Source organism: Motacilla alba, chromosome 1 (genome assembly GCF_015832195.1).
Source record: "Motacilla alba alba isolate MOTALB_02 chromosome 1, Motacilla_alba_V1.0_pri, whole genome shotgun sequence".
Lineage (NCBI taxonomy): Eukaryota > Metazoa > Chordata > Aves > Passeriformes > Motacillidae > Motacilla > Motacilla alba.
Genome location: NC_052016.1, coordinates 46,647,007 through 46,668,185, shown reverse-complemented (window position 1 = coordinate 46,668,185; position 21,179 = coordinate 46,647,007). Strand labels below are relative to the sequence as shown.

Below are 21,179 nucleotides of genomic sequence, written 5' to 3'. Positions count from 1 at the left end.
CTCCCAACATAGACTAATGTTAGGTTAATGTGTAGGAAAGCCAGGAGGAATCGCATTCATGAGAATTCTTTGGAGTCCTAGATCTCTGTTACCTCTGCAAATGCAAAAGACATTTGGAAGAAAAGTAAAAGGTAACTTGAAAATCAGATTTTCATCTATTCAGAATGAGCAGTAAAGTCATAAATACAGTCAATATGTCTCAATTGCTGCAGTGTGGAATCAAAATGCATAATTGTGTATCTGTTTTAAAGGATATTAAATTTCAAATTAGTTTTGTCATGAAACTGGAGAGAAATGTAAATTCCTTAAGAGTCATTTGACACTTTATAGGATGGATTAAAATTGTTCCTTAGAAAGGAGGAATGGTTGCAAGAATGACTCCTCACTTAACATTTTCAAATGAAAAATTCATGCTTCTGAGCAATTGCACATAACCTCAGTAAAACAAAGTTATGCCCATGACAGTGGAGGAATACAAGCTGTCTTGGTGTAAACCACTCTAGAGCAGTACACAGCTGCTTATTCAAAATCATCATTTATTTGTCTCTGGGCAGTTTATTATTACATTGGATTTGCTCTGGCTGATACTAACAAAACAATTGAAAGCTAGCATATGTTCTCTCCTCATATGAATACTGCAGTCAAAAACTGTTTAATAAGACAGTGTCTTAACAGTGTTGAACCTAATTTAATAGCACTAGTGCTTGTAAATATGTTTAATATCTCCTGCTGTAGCATGTGGTAAAGGGAATATAGTTACATTATTGTCTAAATGTATCTGGAGGGGTTTTGGCCATATGGTTCTAAATCTGTTTTAAAGTAATTATGCCTATTAACTAAAAAAATAAAAAATATTCCCCTCTGAGTTGATTGACATTCCTCTCAGTAAAGCACCCTCATTGCTGATTAGAGGTGTGGAAATAGTAATTTGTTCTAGCATTTAGAAATTTGATTAGACCTCTAATGAAATGGAGCGCCTACATGCTGTCTAAATATTCTACCTGACACCAGCTGGATCTCATCCAGTGTGGAAGAACACTTGAAATGTTGCTTTACTACAATATGTTTTGTGTCTTGAAGTCAACGTGCTGCCTGCATGCAAATACCCACTGGCTATTCAGCAGGCAGAGCAAACCTTGTGCTTCCCTGGAAATCAGCATCAGGATGTGATTATTTCAGTGAGCAATGATTGGCTGTCTGCAGTATCTGGCTTAGAGTTAGAAAATTAAGGCAACTGTTTAGAAGAAGCACCCATACTACTAACTCTGTAAGCTGCACTTCAGGTGGTTGTGCATATGTGTTATACACAGCGTGATGTGTATATGAGGTAGAGACATGCTGAAGTTCCCAGTTTGTCCCTGTTGTTGTCCAGTAATAAGGTGACAACACACTATAAATAAGAATTTCAAGTTGAAGCACCATATTTCTCTCCCCGTTATAAGCTGGCTCCTTCAGTTCCCTCCAAAAGCTGATTGCAACGCCCATTATGTGCAGTGGCAGCTGTTTGAGCACCCATGTTTTTTAAGTCTTCTTTAATTCCATTGCAGCCAATTTCATTCTAGACTACTATGGCTAGAAAACTCTAAATTGGGACTCTGTTAGTATCCTGTGGTGGAAACTTCCAGTCCCCAATGATAGGAGACATATCAAAATACTTCAGGAACACTTGAGGTGCTTGGTGTTCATTAGTCAACAGTTCATTTGGACTGGTTGACTTCTCCCTATGAAATCCAGAAGACAGGCTCTAATGCATCTCTCTAGAATCAGACATGGCCTTTTGTGTTCTTTCTTCTGTTTTGTTTTTTGGTTTGGTTTTAATTTTCACTTCTGCTTCTCCACCATATTTAATATTTTTACATTTTGCAATTGCCACATTTAAACAAATGCAGTGGAAAGATTGAACCAGAAAAACTCCTGACTAGTTTATGCCGTATTAATGGTTCATAGAATATTTTCATCTTCTTTTCCCTCCAGAAAACACAAACAAATTGTTCAATTACATTATTATTTTAAGTTTCGTGTTACTGAGGAAAGACTGGATGAGGCGGTAACATTGGGGGTCATTCAAGTAGAATCTGCTTTGAAATAAGTGACTATTGTTCCAGCAATTTAAAAGTTGTCTCTGTGCTGGTGCTTGACAAGTAGTTAGGAGGAAAGGTGTGTTGGCTGAAAAGGTCAACTTAACGTAATTAAAGGTTGAAGGAGCCTGCAGCCAGCATTGTAGTTCTTCAGGAAAGATGGAGCTTCCACCAGGGCAGAGTCCAAGTGAAAGGAAAGCAGGCTGCAGCCATGGAGGGTGTGCTGCAAACATCTCTCACATGGTTTAAAAAAGCAGGAGGGGAATGGAGGTGGAAGGAGGGTCTCCCTCCATGCCCCTGCTCTTTAGGCCACTAATGCAAAAGGTATTAGATAAAGGTGTAGTTACTTGACCTATTTATCCAGCAGAAACTTGCCATACAAGCAGAAGCAGTTTGACTATCCAGTGCTGTTGCTGTTTTGTATGGGACACTCCTTTGAGTTAAGCTGTGCCTCATGAATACACAGAGGCAGCATCCAGCCATCCAAAATGATTAATTTGTCTTGTTTGAGAAGGTAGGTCTATGGCGTCAGTTCTTGTTTCCCAGAAAAGTTGGATGAAAAATTGCATTGTCTCACCTCTGTCTGTATAGAGGGAGGGCTGGTGCAAGTAGAGGCTGTGAATGTGTCTCTTTGGAGTTGGCCTTACTCTGTTGAAAAGGTCTCAGTTTGGGTTTGGTGACTTCATTAAGAAAAAGGGCAAGTCGACTGGAGGGCAGTGAAGAACCTTATTAGGCAGTGCATGTTAATCACTCTTCCCAGGGTATAAAATATGTGAGGTTGGTTTCTTGTTGTTTTTTGTTTTGTTTTGTTTTTTGTTTTTTGGTTTTGTTTTGGTTTTTTTGAAGAGTCATCAAGTCACCAAACTGTAGCAAAAGCCCTCTTAGTAAAAGTACAGGCAGTACTCTGAGGAAAATGGTAGCACCTGCCAGCAGAGGCTGCAGATAAATCTGAAGTTCTGTCAACCTGCTGGCCTGGGTGGCTGGAGAGAGCAGGAGTAGCTGATCTGTCTCTGGACGAGTCCTGTATTTACATGCAATAAATCTTCTCTAACAGTTAGGAGCCTTCATTTTTGAAAATCAGCATATCTTTTAAGCTCCGTCATGAAAATACATTTGTATCTTAGGTCTTTGCTGCCACCAGCTCAGCTACATTAAGTCAGTGTGTTTTGGAGATTGTATCTCACTAATGACTCACTTTGGTAAGATGTAACTTAAGATGCAAAATGTTCTTTAAAAAAAAAAAAAGGGAAGAAACTGCCTGACTGCAAGAATTCTTATGGTCGTTCCAGCAAGTCGGTGGCTTGTGAATGTGCTACTGAGATGAAGCCTTTCCCCTGTCTGTCTCTTAGCCAGACTTTCCCAGACTAATCAAATGTAAAGCAGCGTGTCAGCTCCCTGCTCATTGTAAAACAGTCTCCTGCCTTTGCAAACAAGACTGCTTGGAGAAATAATTTGTTCTAATTGGTGACCATTTTAGGATTTCCTATCAGGTGAAAAATCAAAAGGGCTCACCCGTGGTTTTCTATCTGTGGCCCTAGCACCTATAGAATTTTTCTGGACTTCCTTCAGGGAGACTGTGTAAGAAGACTTACTTCAGTAAACTCAGAGGCATGGTGTGGATGCCACCTCCTTCTGAAAAATGCTTACGAGTCAACTAATCAAAAAGAGGCTTAAACTCCTGGCTTAGACAGCAAGGCGCTTGCTCTTGGAAATTGTACCTTTAGGCTAGACGTAAAGCATGTTAGTCAGGGAGATTTTATTTTCGTCTGGCACATTCTCTGTGTTTGAGTCATCAACCAAAGAAAGATGGTGAAAAAAGGTGCTTCTCTTAAAGCAGGAGGATATTGCTCTTTTTGGATGTCCAGGAGGGCTATGCCTTTCCAGGCAGAGTGAGGAGAAGAGCATCAGTGTGCCTTACATTATTTGAACTGTCGCAAAGATGTCAGTGATCATCAGTTGTACATAAACATTTGTCCAAGAAACTTGTGCCAAGGGGGCTTCTCTTCTTCTTTTAAAAGCTTTTCAAGGGATTAACTTAAAATTTTAAGGAACATTGGCTACAAATTTTGCTATAAATTAGAAACCTTATGTTTCTGGCTCATGTTTTCATGTTTGATGTTGTCTTGAATGTTAACGCAAACGGCTTAAAAGTTCTCCATGGTGAGGTAGCATAGCCAATATGTGCTTTTCTTCCACTACCATCTATCTAAACAAACATCCTCTGCCCTTTAGGTGAGTGGTGAGGGTCATAAGTATATTGTCTTCATGTTTTAAGGCATTAAAACATAAAGACAATAGGCATTTTTTCCCTTCACCTTTTTCAAATCTAAATTGAGGAAACTTCTGATGAGGTGCATTCAGAAAATTGGAATAGTAGCACTGGCTTCCTAAAACCATGTTAGTAAAGAATTGAAGTCTAAACGTACTTCACATTCTGAAGTAAATTATAAGATACCACCTGTGTTGAGCAGGCAGTATAGGAATGTGCTCACCCAGGCACTAAGGAGCTCCAGACCATGGCCTGCATCATCTGCCCTGGATTAGCACAATGCTTATTTCTGAAATGGTTCAGTTTAGCTAAAATGCTTCCTTGCTTGGGGTATGCCTGTTCCTATCTCTATTAGAAAATAAGTTCAATTTTTAATAGGACATATAGAATAAGTATTATTTGTGCACCAATCTATTGCAGATACATGACAGCATTATGGCAGATACAGTGGGTTGGATTGCAACTCAGACTCCAATCTCTGACAGTGGCTGAGGGAAGATAGTGAAGAAAGGAGACACAAAAGGGAGCAGTTTGTTAAGCACTCCCACAGCACTACCTCCAGGATCCAAGTATTTGCCATTTGAAAACTTCCTGAGCTGGAGGGGAATTTTCCATATTTAATAACCGTTCTTGTGTTTCTCTTCCATGAACTTGAACGCTCACTTTTAAACACACTCTGGCTTTTTCTCCTTAGCATCTTACAGCAAGGATTTCCACAGCTTAGTTGCACATTGTGGAAAAGGCTAAGTATCTCTGCTTGAGCTTGTCGCCTGCTGGTTGGTTCATAATATTTTATTGAAGGTGGCAGAAGCACATTATGCATGGACTGTGACAGCAAGGAGGCAGTCAATTAAAAGTATTTGACATGCTTGTGACAGCGACATCAGCAGTTCAGAGTTGCTGTTTCCAAGGCTCAAGCTACTGTGTTTCACAATCCTGTATGAAAAAGATGGTGGAAAACTAGCTCAAGGAGCTCCAGTACTGAGCAGAGCACATTTCCCTCTGTGTGAGAGGATTTTGTTTTCTGAATCTTGGCGAGTTACTTCCATGTCACTTAAGATAGTTCGTACACAGAGATTCAAAATAACTGCTATGATCATTTGGAACATAAAGGTACAGGAAAAGCAGTTTGAAAGCCCATGCTTGTGCCATTTGTTTGACTTTCTTATGTCTCTGAATAGAATTTGGTTTTATGTAGTACTTGTTTAGTGAAAGGTGCTTGGGAATGTATGTCTGCAGCAGCATTTACTACTCAGCAAAGAGATGGTGTCCTAGAAATTTTTATTGAGCTGAAAACCCTACAAGGACACGGACTTATCAGAAAGGAGTGTTGGCAGGCACACATGCTAAGTTTATTTCTGGAGTGTGGGGCGTCTGCTCGTGGACCTATTCCCTGAAATGCAACAAAGAAGCACCTGTGGTAGGCTCCAGGTAGCAAAATGTGTCTCTGCAGCAGATTTGCTGCTCTTCTGATGAAATTCAGACTTCCCACTTATATGTCCTGGTTCAAGGGCCAATCAGGAGAGCAGGCAGAGTGCACCTCCTACTGAATTTTAAAAGAACAACTACAGGAAGAGTGAGCTGTACTGTGACATTGCAGGGTGAAAAGTAGTGGAAATGCCTGGGAAGCTGGATTGTGTGATCTAAAATCTCATAGTTACAGGTCAAACAGGTTTTCACATGGAAAAGGTCCTCAACCTTTGCCTTCTTGAGTTAAATTCTATGGTGGATTTCCACCACACTCAGCTTGTGAAGCTTTTTCCGTGTTCGGCAGTCTGTAAACATGAAGTGTTTGGCATTAGTTATGAACATAGCTTGAATAACACCTCAGGCAGCAAAATACTTTGTGTGGCCAGGACACCAGTGCAGGAGACCTTGTAGCTTTTGATAGTCTGTCATGCAGGTAAGTTGAAGCTGAGAAGGAAAACTATTTTAGTGAGCTGGTGCAGAGGTCAGAGCCCAGCTTCCTCCCCTGCAGCTGTGGGGAACTGAGATGCTAATCAGAGGAGGATATTGTTATTATTTTTTCCATTAAAGTGCAAAGGTAGGACTCCATACTTGCTGTGAGCAGATCTCTTTATGTTCACTCTGAGCTGTCAGGCTTCATCCTTTTAACTGGAAACTCAGCAGTGGCTGACTCAACATTTGTCTGGTTTCTCAAGCCTGTTGTGCAGCAGAGCTTCATGTGCCTGCCTGAGTTAGGAACTGTTAACCAAGGACTTCTTCAAAACCAGTGAATCCAGGAACTTCTTTAAAGCTGGCTTGTAGAAGAGCAGCAGTTGTTCTAGCAACTGCAGTGTAGGCATAACCTTAAGAGTCTCACCTTGGTAAATATCCAAATCCTAATGTTTTAGGGCACACTGTGCCTAAAATGTCTCTCTCTCTGCTCTTTGTCATAATGAATGCAACAGCAGCAACAAAGATGAGAGATGAGAGAATACAGCCTTGATGATGGTGCCTAGTTAAAAAATTCACCCAGTCTGTTTTTATAGTAACATGCTGTTAAATGCATCTTCTTTTCTGTAAACCCTTGGTGATGGTGTCTCTGCTGAAATACTGTAGCATTTGAAGTTTTTCTAGCATGAATTGCAGTGGAGTCCTTTCAAGACTTTCTTTAAAAAATTGTCCAAGTGTTGTGTAGTGTACTGCACTTATATTAATTTAGTGTTTCAATCATTTAGCATCTTTGAAATACTTGGAAAAACCAAAACCAAAGAACAAAAAACCACCAAACCCTGGGCCACTTTCTTAACAGTAGGAGGATGCCATTATGCCTTTACAGTATGGATGAATACCATTCTATTTTGCTTGCTTATAAGGCGTGCCTTTTAGACAATACTTCTGTTAAAAATTCGGTAGAGCATTCTTGGGAGACAGTTCTGCCAGAGATACATGATAGATTTGCATACCCCAGGGGTCTTTCTCTCTTTTCGTTTTTTAATCTCCAAGTGGCAGTATGCCCAATAAATCAAATGTGTGTGTGTTTATGAATTGAAGTATTTAACCATTCAGTTACTGTATTGTAAAGAGGCTGTGCTCTCAGTCATTAATTTAGGTATTCGTTCAGGCCTGTCAAAGCAGCTGCTGTTCTGTCTGCACTTTCTAGCAAATGTTTGTTGTACCTGTTGGCAGTGTTCTGCTGCATGGATCCAGTGGGGAGGTCGATCCGGTCTCTCCGTTAGACGATGGAGGCCACACGTGTGACCACACTCACTGCCCTGGCCCACGCTGAGCTTGCAGCCTCCTGAGCACATGGGACCCTTCTGGCAGAGCGAAACCAGGCTTGGTTAGATGGGCTGTGCTCAGGCAGGACAAGGCAGCCCTCTGCATGGAGGCAGGGGATTAAAGGATATGCTGTGCTGCTTCAGAGAGCCTTTCTCAACACGCAGCGCTCCTGTCCTGGCTGATGAGGAGGCAGATTAACTCGCTGCAGTTTTGCAGTTTTGCCAACTTAATGGCTAAAGGCTATGTTCTCCAAACTAGATAATGCTGGTCTGTCTCAGTATGTCAGATGTGGACTAAACCTGAAGGTGGAAGGGAGCCAAGGTACAGATGAAACAAGTCCCAGCTAAAACCACTGAAGTTTTCTAACTTTTGCTCTTAATATCGGGTGCTGTTGAAACATAGAAAATGCTTTTCTGCTGTGCTTGTAGTGTATTGAGTCATCTAGACATTCACTCACAAGATCTTCTGTCCTCAGGGCAGTTTTTGAGGAGCACACAAACTCCAGTGTTACTGCTGGGTGTGCAGGGAGGGAAGGAGGTGAAGTTCTCCATGGACAAATGAGAGAAGTGTTGTTTCTCCTTGTTTCTATTCTCCCTGTAATTTTGGTTTTGGTTTTTTTGTTTGGTTTTTTGAGCAGTTTTTGAAGGCTGAAATAGACCAGAAGACCTTTTGTTGTCTGCTGGTGATAGATGTTTTGGTGGTCTTCAGACCAATACCTGGTTAGCCATGAAGTCCTTTTAGTCTGTGGTGAAAATTCCGGCTTTTCCATGACACAGTTGTTCGCATCCTGACTTAGACATCACCTTCCTTTTTTCATTTGAACCAGCAGGCAGCTGGCTAACTCTGATTTGGGTGCCTGTGTTTGGTCAGTTGAGTTTCATGCTTGGTATCTGAGAACAATTGGGTCATGAGTAAGAAGTCAGACTTTGAGGTTTGGCTTATATTAAATGGAAGTGATTCTCAAGCAACCAGGAAGCAGAAAAAGTAGCTGTTTGTCTCTCATCCTTTTCAGGTGTTAATAATCAATGTTTAGGTTTGACTTGGTTGAGTGAATTTTGTTGTGAAGGTCTTTCCATTTTTCTACTTAGGAGCCTCAGACTTAGTTACACAGCTAGGTGCACCCTGAACTTCAGTCAATATTAAGTTACACACGTGTCTTTAACTTGATACATTTAGATCTATTCTGACCAATTTAAAAAAAAATTAAATACAGTTCTGGTTTCTTAAATAAAGTGTTTTTCAGCATACTTGTTACTCTGACATTTGCCTTGTGATCCTTGCCTGTCTGCTCCCAGGTGCAGTTGGAGGTTGGTTTTGGTTAACAGGAGTGATCTCTAGCATAAGGAGAGAGACTCAGCAGTAGGAGCAGTAAGGATGCAGATGTAGGTTTGCTTTATGGAAAAGGTGATAGGCTTTTCTGCCAGTAACTTTGTGTTCACTGCTGAGGTTTTCTCCCATGGGCTGAGCGTACCGGATATCTTTCAAAGAGCAAGGAACCATTGTGGGCTTTCTCCTGCTTGACCATCCATCTTGAGCTGGGCAGAAATTGCTGACCTTTGGTTTCTAATTAGTGTGGATTGTGTTCTTAATGGCTGGTAGAGGGACGGGAACTTGGGATAGGCTTCCTTTTATTGTGTGAAATCCAAAAGGGCTGTAACCTGTTACCAGAGCAAAAGCTCTCCATCAATTGTACTACATTGGCTCTTTTCCCAGCTCTTTGCACCACTTCATCAGCTGGGAGGCACAAAGATGCCAAATTCTTAATGTTAAAAGTTACTGGTTTAAGTATTTTGAAATGCTGTTTCATTTAAAAAAAGATTTCCTGCTGTTTGACTTCCTCTGCTAATTTTCATCTTTATGGCTTAGTTTGCATTTTTGGAGTTGGACAGTCTGGTAAGAGGAAGAAACTGTTGCAAAATCACTTGAAATACCCCTTACAAATGACCCTAGGCTAGGACTTTTGCTTTGTGAACTCTCAACATTTTGACATTGTTTGTTCTGAACATTTCTTTTATTGCTTCTGGAGATATATCCTGGGTTTAGTTATAGGAATAGGTTGGCTGTAAGGAGGAGTTCTGCACTGCCAGCAAATAAAGTGTTATGTATCATTCAAATCATTGCTCTTCACATTTTTGTCTTTTGGCTTTTCTTTTTCTACAGAAATTGCTGTGACTAACAGGACACCAAGGTTTACTCTTCAAATGTGTATCTAAATTTTTGAAGTTGCAATGCAAACTTCATCTGAGATGAATTGTAGATATGTTCTGAAGCTATAAAGCTCCCGATTTTATTACATTAGATGCTGTAAACAGATTTTTTTTCTTTAAAGAATGATACATCAATAAATTGTTGTCAGTAAATGTCAAAATTTCACAGCTTTGCTGAATATACTTCTTTGTTCTTGTCGATCAGAGTCTCTCAGGAGAACTCACGTGTGAAGACAGGTAAACTGACTACTGAGGCTTTCATTTTAGTCAGCAAGACTATGTGTTGTTTAAACTATTGCATTAATCCTCTGCAAATTTACAACAAATAATAAAGTTACCATCTCAAATGAATGGGATGCATCCTAAACTTCTGCTGCATTTCTAAACTGCTCTTCCTCTGCCAAGGTTGGGTGGCTAAATCAAAAGGCAACTTGGCATGCGCAGAAATAAACAAAATCCCTCCTGCATCCTAGGGAAGAGTTTGAATAAAAGTAGATGCTAAGACACAACCAGTATTCAGATAACTTTTATTAATGCTTTCTTCTGTTTTCAGTGAGGATGGAATAAGCAGATGGTCCAGTATGATTGTACGACTAAAATTGTGTTACAATTTACTGAAAATCAGAGCATTTGACTGTAATTTGAGGCAGTTGAGGTAGACCCTGTTCCAGGATCCAAGAACAAAAAATGAAAATATGTTCAGTAACAGCAGTGGGAGTAGGAGAAACCAGTTTATAGGTAGGGTTTTAACCAGCAGCAGCCGCAAATAATGCTGCTTGTAATGTGAACTAAAATTCAAGGCATTTGTGTCTGTCAGCTGAAAACCAAATGTGGGCTCCATAACATTAAGTCTGTGAGACTGAACTGGTGTATTTTGAGTTTGACAAACTGTAAGATAAAGCTGAGACTGGGGAGAAGAAACTATTCCTTTGGTAAGATTCAGCCCCAGACAGGGAATCCTAAACCTAGTTCTCCACTCCCACCCAGTGACACACTTGACTCAGATTATTGCTGCAGATGATAATGAGTATTTTAAAGAGATAGACCACGGAATTTATTAACAATTTAAATTCTAGATGGTAGCAAAATGACTTGTAGATTACAATATAAGAAAAGGTTTAATAAATAATAAGTTAGTCATTACCTTCCCCTCCAAAAACATTTCTGCTTGTTTAGGAAAAAGAGTTTGTTCCTCAGGAGAAGCTAATTTTGGGATGCCCTTAGGATTTATATTTGATCTGGTGTTGTTTATTATCCTGATGTCTTGGCAGTGGTGGCAGGTGTTAGAGTGGAGGTTCTGAGCCCCTTCATGAGTGTTTCCCAGACGCTTGCACTGCTCTGGGAATTCGCAGGGGCACAAGTGGCAGCGCTGTCATGGCTCACAAAATTCCCTCTTGAATGTTTCTTCCCTGTGATTCCCCCTCCCCCCATCCTGTGGAAGCATGACCACCTTGATGTCAAGTGCAGGATGAATTCGATTTTGTGTGCCGTGTGTGTAAGAACCTCCCTGCACCCGTAGCAGTGCAAGGACTTGCTTCTTGCCCCTGTTTTCTGAATATTCTTGCCCCTGTTTTCTGAATATGTAGGTATTCAGAAGGGCTTCTTAAAGCAGCTGTTTGATCAGCTCCACCAGCTAGCACTTCCATTCTCAAGCAAAACAGCCTCCTTTTACAGCTTGCTAAAAATAGCCATTTCTTTAAAGCCTGAGGACATGGTGATTCATGTGGTGGTGAAGAGGAAGAAAGGTTATTTCTTTTGCTTTGGGCTTTGGGAGGAAAGCCGCTGTGCTATCCCAGTGCCAGCTGGGCTCATGCTTGCTCCCCCTTGGCCTTCGTGGCCACATCACCAACCCCAGTGGCTCTGGCATTCCTTGCTCTGCCACTTGGCAGCTATTTGGGATGCAGGTGCCTCATCCCAGTGCGTGTCTTGGCTGTGGAGGGAAGGCTGTGCAGTCACTGCCACAAATGAAAATAAATCTGTGAGATGGCAAGTTGCAGATTCGTGTCTGTGGGTTTGTGCAGAGCTCGCCCAAGGATGAAGGTATTTCTTACAGTTTATCCTGGGTAAAGGGGAAATGCTCCTACTTTGTCACCATTCAGATTCCTGATGCGGGTCCTGCCACCATTGCAAGTGCAGTTTAAGGACAGGAAGAAGTCACATGTGTGCAAATTCAATACTTAAAACTTAAGTCAGATTTTTCATGGATTTCTGTGTCAGCTCTCCTGTGCTCTGCAGGGGTCTTGTTCTGCTGTCTGACACCACGGTGTGACAGTGACACTGCTGCTAAACCTGCTCTGAGGCTCTGGCTTGTAGCAGCCCCTCTCTCAGGAACCCATATGGTCACAGACACCTTTTTCTGCTTTGAAGCCCTTCATATCTCATTCCTTCTGAGGATACAGCCCTCCAAAAGGTACTAGTCTTAATGGAAATTGTTCTTACTCTAGCAATTTTCTTTCTGGAGGATCATGAAGAAGAGAATGACTGGTAGATGTGCGTGCAGCATTTTAGTTGCTGAGCAACCTGTTTCATCTTTCAGCCTCTTAGCAAAAGAATCCAATTTCAAATAAGATATTTGGGACCCTGGCTGACTTAGTGATAGTTAGTGTAATCTGCAAAGACTACTTGGACAGGAAAACAAAATGGCTTTCTTGGAAAACAAGAAGCTTTGCAAGAACTTTCACCATAAAGAACCATAAATCTGCACTGTTGCTTTCTAATTCCCATGTACTGTTTTTTATGTTTGGGTCCTCGGGTAGATCTTAAATCATTGTTCTAGATAAAGCATGCCCAGAAGGAGTGGTTCTTATCTACAGCTTAACAAAGCCAACATTATCTTTCTCGATGCTTGTAAACTTCACGTGGTTTTATTTATAGCATCCTGAGAACTTGGGCAACCAGATGATGTTTGCTCCTTTTCTCCTCACAAGTTTGTTTTAACCAGTTTTAATAAAATAAAAGCTTTGGCAAGAAGGCAAAATAATCTTTCTTGTTGGTAGAAGGGGAGAATATCCACTTCTAATATCAAAAAAACCCAGGTCCCTGTAAGTGTCTAGTGATAAGACTTGTCAGCTTGAATGATCATGTTTGAGCTTTTGGGGTTTTGTTCTTGTTTTGGTTGTTTGTCTTTTTTTTCTTCCAGGCTTGTTTTTTTCAGAATTGCCACCACCCAAAAGGAACTGGATTTTGTTCTTTTTGTAGTAGATTTAACACACATTTTTCATGTCTGACTATCTCCTGGACTTTCTGTCATCATTCACAGGAATTAACTGTTGATACTTGCCTATATTCATCCACCCAAGTACCGTTTCCTCCTTTCCTCAGCAGTAGCTTATCTGCAGGCACAAAGGAGTAATAGCAGTCACACTGAATAGGAAAACAGGGGAATGGAGGCCAGATCCTGCCAGAAGCAACAAAGGGATTTTTTTGCCATGGTCTGGCCTTAAGGACCAGCTTTGCAGAGCCTGAAGAAGGTACAGATCAGAGAGCAGGATGGAGAAGGTTCAGCTCTGGTATGCTCCAGCAAAAGCTGACAGTGTACAGGTATCCAAGTTGTATCACTCACACAAGCTGCTTCCTCCAGATTATGTAGTGTGAAATAAAGGTTTTAAACTTTAATATCCAGATAACCCTCATGAACCAAGTAAAACCCAAGCTTAGATCCAATCTTGGAAAGCATTTCTTTTTTTTTAATGTTGGTGGAAATGACTGGCTACTGGCAGGACTGTGTATTTGAGGGCAGAAGATGTCTTCCTGTGCCTTGTGTAACTGTGTGAGGAAGGGGTTGCATGTGCAGATACCAGGACTCTCTTCACCATTTCTTCATACTTTAGATTGAGTACTTTTTGTACATGAGAAGTGTTTTACAGGATTTTGGAGGCTGTGACAGTAGGCAGCAGATGCAGGAAGTTGTCTCCTGGCTGCTGGGCTTCATTCGGTTGATCCAGCTTATTTCTGCATCTTTTAGCAGCTAATTGTTCCAAAGTCACAAATTCAATTGTCCTGTGAGAGTTTGCTTTGGAACATCTTTCCTGAATAATCATTGCTGATTTTTGCATGTTATTCCTTAATCTAATTTAGAAAGGACAGGATGTTTTTAAGGATGAGGACAATAGTTACGCAGCTCCAGTGGCTTAATTTTCCTGGGTGGAAATCAGTGGCACATTCATTATGGGACTGGCACTGCTGTTTGTGCACATGGCAGTTAAGCTTAAAGCCCCCCTGGTAGAGGTATTTAAGAGGCATTTGTTATGGAAAACTTCAGACTTTTATGTTAGGGGCACGAAATACTTAGTATGCAAATCCAATACTGCTGTTTATGGATAACATATTAAGAGTCACCAACACTGTGGTTGCAATTAGGGACTTGAGACAAGTGTGCAGCCAGCCAGATAGGTGGAAAATAACCATAAAGAGGAAAAGAAGAAAAGACAAGAAACAACTGCTTTAAATTATTGCAAGGGAAATTCAGATTAGACATTAGGAAAACTTTAACAGTTTGAGGAGTTAGTCACTGAAATAAATGACCTGTGGAGAGGAAGGAACCTCCAGGAGAATTGGACCAGCACTGTTCAGGAATCACATGGACAGTGTAGGTCCTGCCCTTGATGAGTTGGAGGAGCAGACAGCCTCCCCAGGTCCCCTTCCCTCCTCTGGTTGGCAGCACAGTTTATCTTAATCCAGTTTCTTATCCCTAATAAATCAAAAAAGTCCTCTGGCTCTTGTTACGCTATCAGCTTGTTCTGTACTAAATATATCCTCCTGCCTTGTAGCTGGGGTTTGCACACCCAGGCTCATGCTGCTTGCAGTCGGCCCCAGGCTCAGCAGTGAGCCAGGTGGCCTTTTCATCAGGTTTCTTGAAAATGCATATAACTAGGTCTTGCTGGTTTGCTTTTCATGCCAATATTTGGCACAAAAAGTTCTTATGCTCACACACTAAGGATCTCATCAGATGCTGATGTAGAAAAAAACCAGCATCTTGCTTATAATTTCCTGAGTGTGGTTTTTTTTCCCCTCTGTTTTCAAACTTCCATTCAATCCAGTAAAATGGCTAATTTTAGCATCATGCCACATGTTTTGTTGCTATTGTCTGTGTATCTTCAAACTGGTCTGTCAACCAACTGGAATTAGATTTTTGGGGTTTGTTTCTGCCTTACCCCTGCCCAAAATTGGTGCTGTTCCTTGCCAAAATGAATGCCATTTCTTCATGCAAAGTACAGGGGATGCAAAGCTGATCTAATGTGGTGTGGTGCCATACATCCTCAGTGAACACCCAGGGGGCTTTGAGAATAGAATCCAGACCTTGAAGATCTCGTCTCAAGAGGTGAACATGTAATTCCTGACAGTGACTGAACTATGTGACTGTTTTGCAGGAAAAGAGAGTACAGGTCTCCCCACCGTTGACAAGAGGACCAAGTGCCTTTATACCAGAGAATGAAGTAAGTTTGCAGTTAGCTGGGCTGGGTGATGGTTCTGAAAATAATGACACTGAAGGATGGTTCTATGACCCTGCTTGTTCCATGGTACCTCGATGAGCTCCCTTGGAAGCAAAAGTAATGGTTTCTCTGGAGCAGGTTCCAGTGGTCAAGACCCACCCCATGCCTTCACACAAGTGGTACTGTTTGACATCTTTTCTGTTACCAGCTTTCCCAGAGACATCCATGAGTGACAGCTCTGCTCTTCTCGGGTGGGTGTGAACACATTATTTATAATGCCAGACCTGAAGGGAGGCCTGTCCAGTATTGCACCAGTGTGATTATGTAGCTGTCAGAGCAGTGCCTGACCTTCACTTTGAGAGAACCTGCAAATATGACTTCACTCCTTAGACTGCAGCTGTGGCTCTTGAGAGAATTTGTGGTTGAAAGGTAGGAGTGGATTTCAGACTCGAGATTTCTACCACGACAAATGCCAACCGTGGTTTGTTAAACAAACTACTGCCTTTCTCCCTCATTCCTTGTCATGAAATAGTACAGTGAATAGAGCGGGTTTAGTGACAGAATAGTAACACACTGAAGTGATAATAACACTTCTGGTGTTAAAAGCTGCTTTATTGTTGCAATGGAAAGAATATGGGCAGAGAATAATGACTTAATTGTAAAGGTTCCTATTAACATGCCACAAGGCTTTGAAAGCAGAATTTTAAAAAAAATTGTCTGTGGATGGAAATAAATCCGGAGGAAGTACATGCACAGTATGAAGAGGATAGTAATAGAGATGAAGATAAAGCTTAGAAATAATCATATGGCATATTGCTATGCCTAACATAGCAACAGCACAGTCCTACAGGATTATATTTTGATTCTGTCAGCAGAATGTCTTTCTATAACTTGCACTGTTACAAGGAAAATTCCTGACAAGCTGGAGAAGATTAGAAACCTTACTAGAGACACAAAAAATATGATTTCCCTAAGAAACCACTAATCTCTTAAGAATCTCTCAAGAATCTCTTAAACACATGGGTGATACACTTGCTGAAAAATAAGGGGGACTCCTAGGAGTGGAGTGAGGTATATAAGGGAGATAAATGGTCTCTAATGTGTGAATAAAATTCTGATGGTAAAAACATTATTAAGGACCACTGAGAAGGCATCAGTTTGGGTATAAGACACAGAAAAGCTGCCATAGTGAAGATACACATGTAAAAAGGATGGAGCTGCCTAACTGTGTAGCTGCTTCTCCCTTTTCTTTCTGGGCCCACAAATTAAACCAGGAAAGTACAGTGGTGAGAAATGAAGATGTAATATGTTGTTTTGTTCCTTTGCATGTGACTTCTATATAAGATCTGATAGAAAAATATTTTAGACATGATCCGTTCATCAGCCCATCATAAAGAAGAAAATTTATTTTAAATAGAATATTTCAGCAAAAGCATTATGCTTCTTGGTTTTAGGCACTTTCTACCTTCATGTGCAGTATAAACAACTAAAATATGTTCTCATTTCATGGTGTTTGCAATAGTAAGCTGGCTGGTTTATTACTGCACAGTGTCAGAATAAATACTGGGTTTTCTAGTCTTGTGCTTGTAACTTCAGTGGTGAACATGTTGAGAATGGCTGTTCCTGGTGATAAACACTGAGTAATAGCGCTCATACTGTGTCAGGGCTTGCAATGCAAGAGCTACTTACTGCTCTGCTGTTTCATTTCATCTTGTGCCCAAGGTTTGGATTGGTCGGAATAATTAAAGAACAGCTTTTGTTTAAAGAAAGCATTAAATTCCTATTCTAAATAATACCTGAATGTTATGGACAAATTAGCATTTGATCTCCTCTTCAATTATACAGGCACAGAAGGGGTAGATTGCCAGGCTGTTTTCTATAATTTGGTTACATAATCCAGTTCCTCTCCATTAATTTTGAAATTGATTTTAGGGCTGAGCATTCAGGTGGTGTGTGTCTAAACAGGTTGTCTTCCATAAAGAATTTACTTTCCATTTAGCTCTTACTTACTTTCAGCCCTCTGTACAGGTTTGAATTCAGCATCTGCGACTTCCTCTGTTTCAACATGTATAGAAAAATAGTTTTGGGTTTTTTAGAAACATATAAAAAAATAACAGAGGTTCAGTGTAATGTGGTCTTCAGTTCTCAGTATACGAGTAGGATCTCTGTGTGTGTATTTGCATTCATGCAGGCATGTGTGTTTGCAAATACACATCCAGAACTCCATCATTGTCTTTAGGTCTGGACACAGATAAACCTTTCATATCGCAGTGTGTTTCTCCCCGGGGCTAAAGCTAGAGAAAATCTCTCCCTTTGTTAACATTTCTCCATCTTATTTTCAAGGTTATGCAAGCAAACGGTTTGGATGAACGTACTAATCTTCTTGTGGAAGAATATTCTACGTCTGGTCGCCTGGACAACATCACACAGGTCATGAGTATCCATACTCAATACCTGGAGTCCTTCCTCCGCAGCCAGTTCTATATGCTGCGCATGGATGGGCCCCTTCCTTTGCCCTACAGGCACTACATTGCTATCATGGTATGTACCAACAGGCTGAGTCTCTCCTCCTGCAACTCTGACTTCTGTGTTTAAAAAAAGAACAAAAAAAGGAAGCATGTAGAAAGGAGAAATTAGGGTGGTATTTTGACAGAGGCTCAATTTTTGTTGTAGATTTTAATCACAATAAAACATACCTAGCCGTAAGGTTTTCAGTGAGAGGGGAGAATTGGCAACCTTCATTATGCCCTGTTTCCCACAGTGATGCTCCTCTCTCATGCCCAAATCACTGTGCAGCAGTAGGATGAGATGCAGTGGACTCAAGTCTCAAGAAATTCCAGATGGAAACTAGGAAAACAATTCTCTCTCTGAGGATGTTGAGACATTGCAGCAGGAACCGAGAAAGGTTCTGTGATCTCCAAGGCTGAAGATCTTGTCTGGACAAGGCTCCGAGCAACAAGTTCTAAGTCAGCTCTGTGAGCAGAGGGTTCTCTTCTAGTGGTCGCTTCCAACCAAAATTATGTTTTGCAATTCAGAGTAATCAAATATATTTTTGTGGGAGAATCCTCTGTACTGTGTAGAAGTGCATTGCAGTGCATTTTCACAAGGCCTTTTGGAATGACACTGTACTTTTGTTTTGTGTTATTAACCTGTCTCCCACCCACAGCAAAACCAGATCACACACTAATGTGCTGCACTGTTCACTCTGTGTTTAATTATTCCAGGCTGCTGCCAGACATCAGTGTTCCTACCTAATAAATATGCACGTTGATGAGTTTCTGAAGACTGGAGGGATTGCAGAGTGGTTGAATGGTTTAGAATACATTCCCCAAAGACTGAAAAACCTGAATGAAATAAACAAACTTCTTGCACACCGGCCCTGGCTGATCACAAAAGAGCACATCCAGGTACCTCTTCAGTCGTGCCCTGTAAATACCAGTAAATGTCTGGTAAAAAGAACTGCCTAGAACTGTGCAGGTTGGGCTTGGAACTGCAGGCAGAACTCTGCCTGGTTAGGCTTCATTACCCTGAGTTAAAAAGTTCAGGGAAGTACTAGTGCACCAAACAAGCTGATTCTCCTGTGTGATAAAGCCAATAAGATTTTCTTTTTAGGAATAGCTAAAATAGCCCAAAAGAAAAGAAATAATATATTAAGTGTCTCTTTTTTTATCCAGTGAGAGTTTGTGTGTAAGGGGAATATGGTATTATTGGAAGAAATAATTGATCCCTTTTTGAAGTGTGTAGTGTTTTATAGAAAAGCCGGGGGCCAAAAGAAATTTTATATTTACACTTTTTTTTATTCTCATTTCAGAAACTTGTCAAGACTGGGGAAAATAATTGGTCTCTTCCTGAACTGGTGCATGCTGTTGTCCTGTTGGCCCATTATCATGCCTTGGCAAGTTTTGTGTTTGGTAGTGGCATTAATCCAGAGAGAGATCCGGATACATCCAATGGAGTCAGACTTATAGCAGTCAACAACTTCTGTGTCTGTGATCTTGCCAATGACAACAACATAGAAAACGCATCCCTCACAAGTAGCAACTTCGGGGTTAGTGTTGCAAGAAAATTCTTTTGCTTGCCTCTGTTTTGCATTAAAAAACTTCCATTCTTTACTTCCATTCTTTCCTGTTTAAATTTTAGTTTGAAATTTTTTTTGTCTACTTTACAGGAATACTTCAGTCCAGTAATTCTTACATACACTCTGGCAATTTCCAATGTAATCTGTTGAAAACCGCACTGTAACAGTGGATGGTAGTCAGAGCCATGTAATTTTGATAGTTAATCTCACCACCAACCAGGCAAGACTAAAACTTTGCTTTCAGCAGAAACCTCAAAGTCCCAGTTTCTTTTGACAGTGTGGCATTGACTGGAGCATTGTTCCATCCATGTTCCTAACATAGGGAGTGAAAAGAAAAATATAAAAAAAATAGAAGTAGTAGTAGTGGTGGCAGTAGTAATAATAATAATAATTATTATTATTATTATTTTTACTTCAAGGCCTACAGTCACGAAACAGTTTGAAACACTTCCATGTAGATGGGAGGAAATGTCTGAAATAAAATTATTTAATTCTTCATGCTGGTGTTCCAGTCTTGAATCAACAGAGAACTTTGATTACTAAGTTAATTAACTTGATTAATTTGATTACCAGTTAATTAACTGGACATTTTTTCCTGAAAGGTGCTCTAGAATGCTTTTGAAGACATGCCCTTGAATTAATGCCGACAGATGAATTAGCCTCATTGCCTTTGATGGAAAATCAGGATTATGAGCAGAATTGCTAGATAGAATTGCTAGATACAATTGCTAGATACAATTTACAATTACCAGTAGAATGTAAGCATGTCAGCACTCAGTTCAATCACTGTGTCTTAAATTTCTGGGCTGTAAAACATGCCAGCTCATGCCATGGAGGTCCCTTATTCCCCATTTGTAGTAGGCAGAGTGTTGCTGCTGACTGTGCTTATTGCTAAGCAGTGAGGAATCTGCCAGAAACAGTTGTAACTATGGGCAAAAGAACAGACTCAAAAAGATAAAAAATTAAAACCAAATTATTTATCTTATGAAAAACCTGAATAATAGGTACAGGGCACCCAAACTTTGATGTATTTCTAGCAAAAAGAGGTCTTTTTTCCTCACAAAAGTAAGAAAAAGGGTCAACAGAGTGGGTATTTTGGTTACACATAATGAAAGAAAAGTACTGATTTGCCACCTCAGGTTGTATTTCTGTAAGGCAGTGTTGCACTGCATCTCTTCAGAGGCATATTTTCCATTGCCAATGGAGTCAATATAGTCACCTTAGTATGCAATGTTGTTTATGGGAGACATAGGGCACACAGATGGATTTTCCTGAGCTATCTATGTGGTGGAATACGAGTGACTGCAGTTTCCACACTCAAACACCACCTCTTCACTGTTAATCCCCCTGCAGTAAATTACTGCAGCAGGCCACATTAACACTTCCAGCTCCTGTCTTCCTGCTGTGTGAAAGCTGTTTGTCTCTGATGTATGTGGCAAAATGCATTCTGGCTTGAGTTTTTGTGTTTGCTGCTGCTGTCTGGTTTTGAGAACGTTTACTGTCAAGCATGAAATCTGAAGATGACACACGTTGTCTATCTTCTAATTTTGCAGAATGTCATGATGTTTTTGCAGATTGCAGATTCTTTAAGTGAGCTGGAGGCCCTGATGGAAAGGATGAAGAGACTACAAGAAGATAAAGAGGATGAAGAAGCCTCTCAGGAAGAAATGGCCACTCGCTTTGAGAAGGAGAAGAAGGAGAGTCTGCTAGTAATTAGTGGAGGTATTTGGGCTTTTCCAGTTCAGTTTTGTTTGTGCTTCTTAAGAAATAAATGCTTGAGTCTAGTTGAGTGACTGAAACTTTTTCTGTCCATTTCTTTATTCTGGCTTTTCATGTAGGAGGTGTGTAGTAAGGGTGGTCTTACCTTTTGCTTCATCACCTTAGGATTTT

At 40.6% G+C, this 21,179-nt stretch overlaps 1 protein-coding gene across 2 annotated transcripts in view; it reads left to right on the top strand.

Moving 5' to 3' along the window:
* The window catches only part of SESN3 (sestrin 3), a 44,916-nt gene that overhangs the window by 8,033 nt on the left and 15,704 nt on the right, over nt 1–21,179 (top strand). For both annotated transcript variants that reach the window (XM_038129486.1, XM_038129479.1), the window contains exons 2-6: nt 15,149–15,214; nt 17,555–17,752; nt 18,436–18,618; nt 19,023–19,259; nt 20,864–21,011. In XM_038129486.1, coding sequence (XP_037985414.1) covers nt 15,149–15,214; nt 17,555–17,752; nt 18,436–18,618; nt 19,023–19,259; nt 20,864–21,011 — 832 coding nt within the window. The remainder of the gene's footprint in view (nt 1–15,148; nt 15,215–17,554; nt 17,753–18,435; nt 18,619–19,022; nt 19,260–20,863; nt 21,012–21,179) is intronic.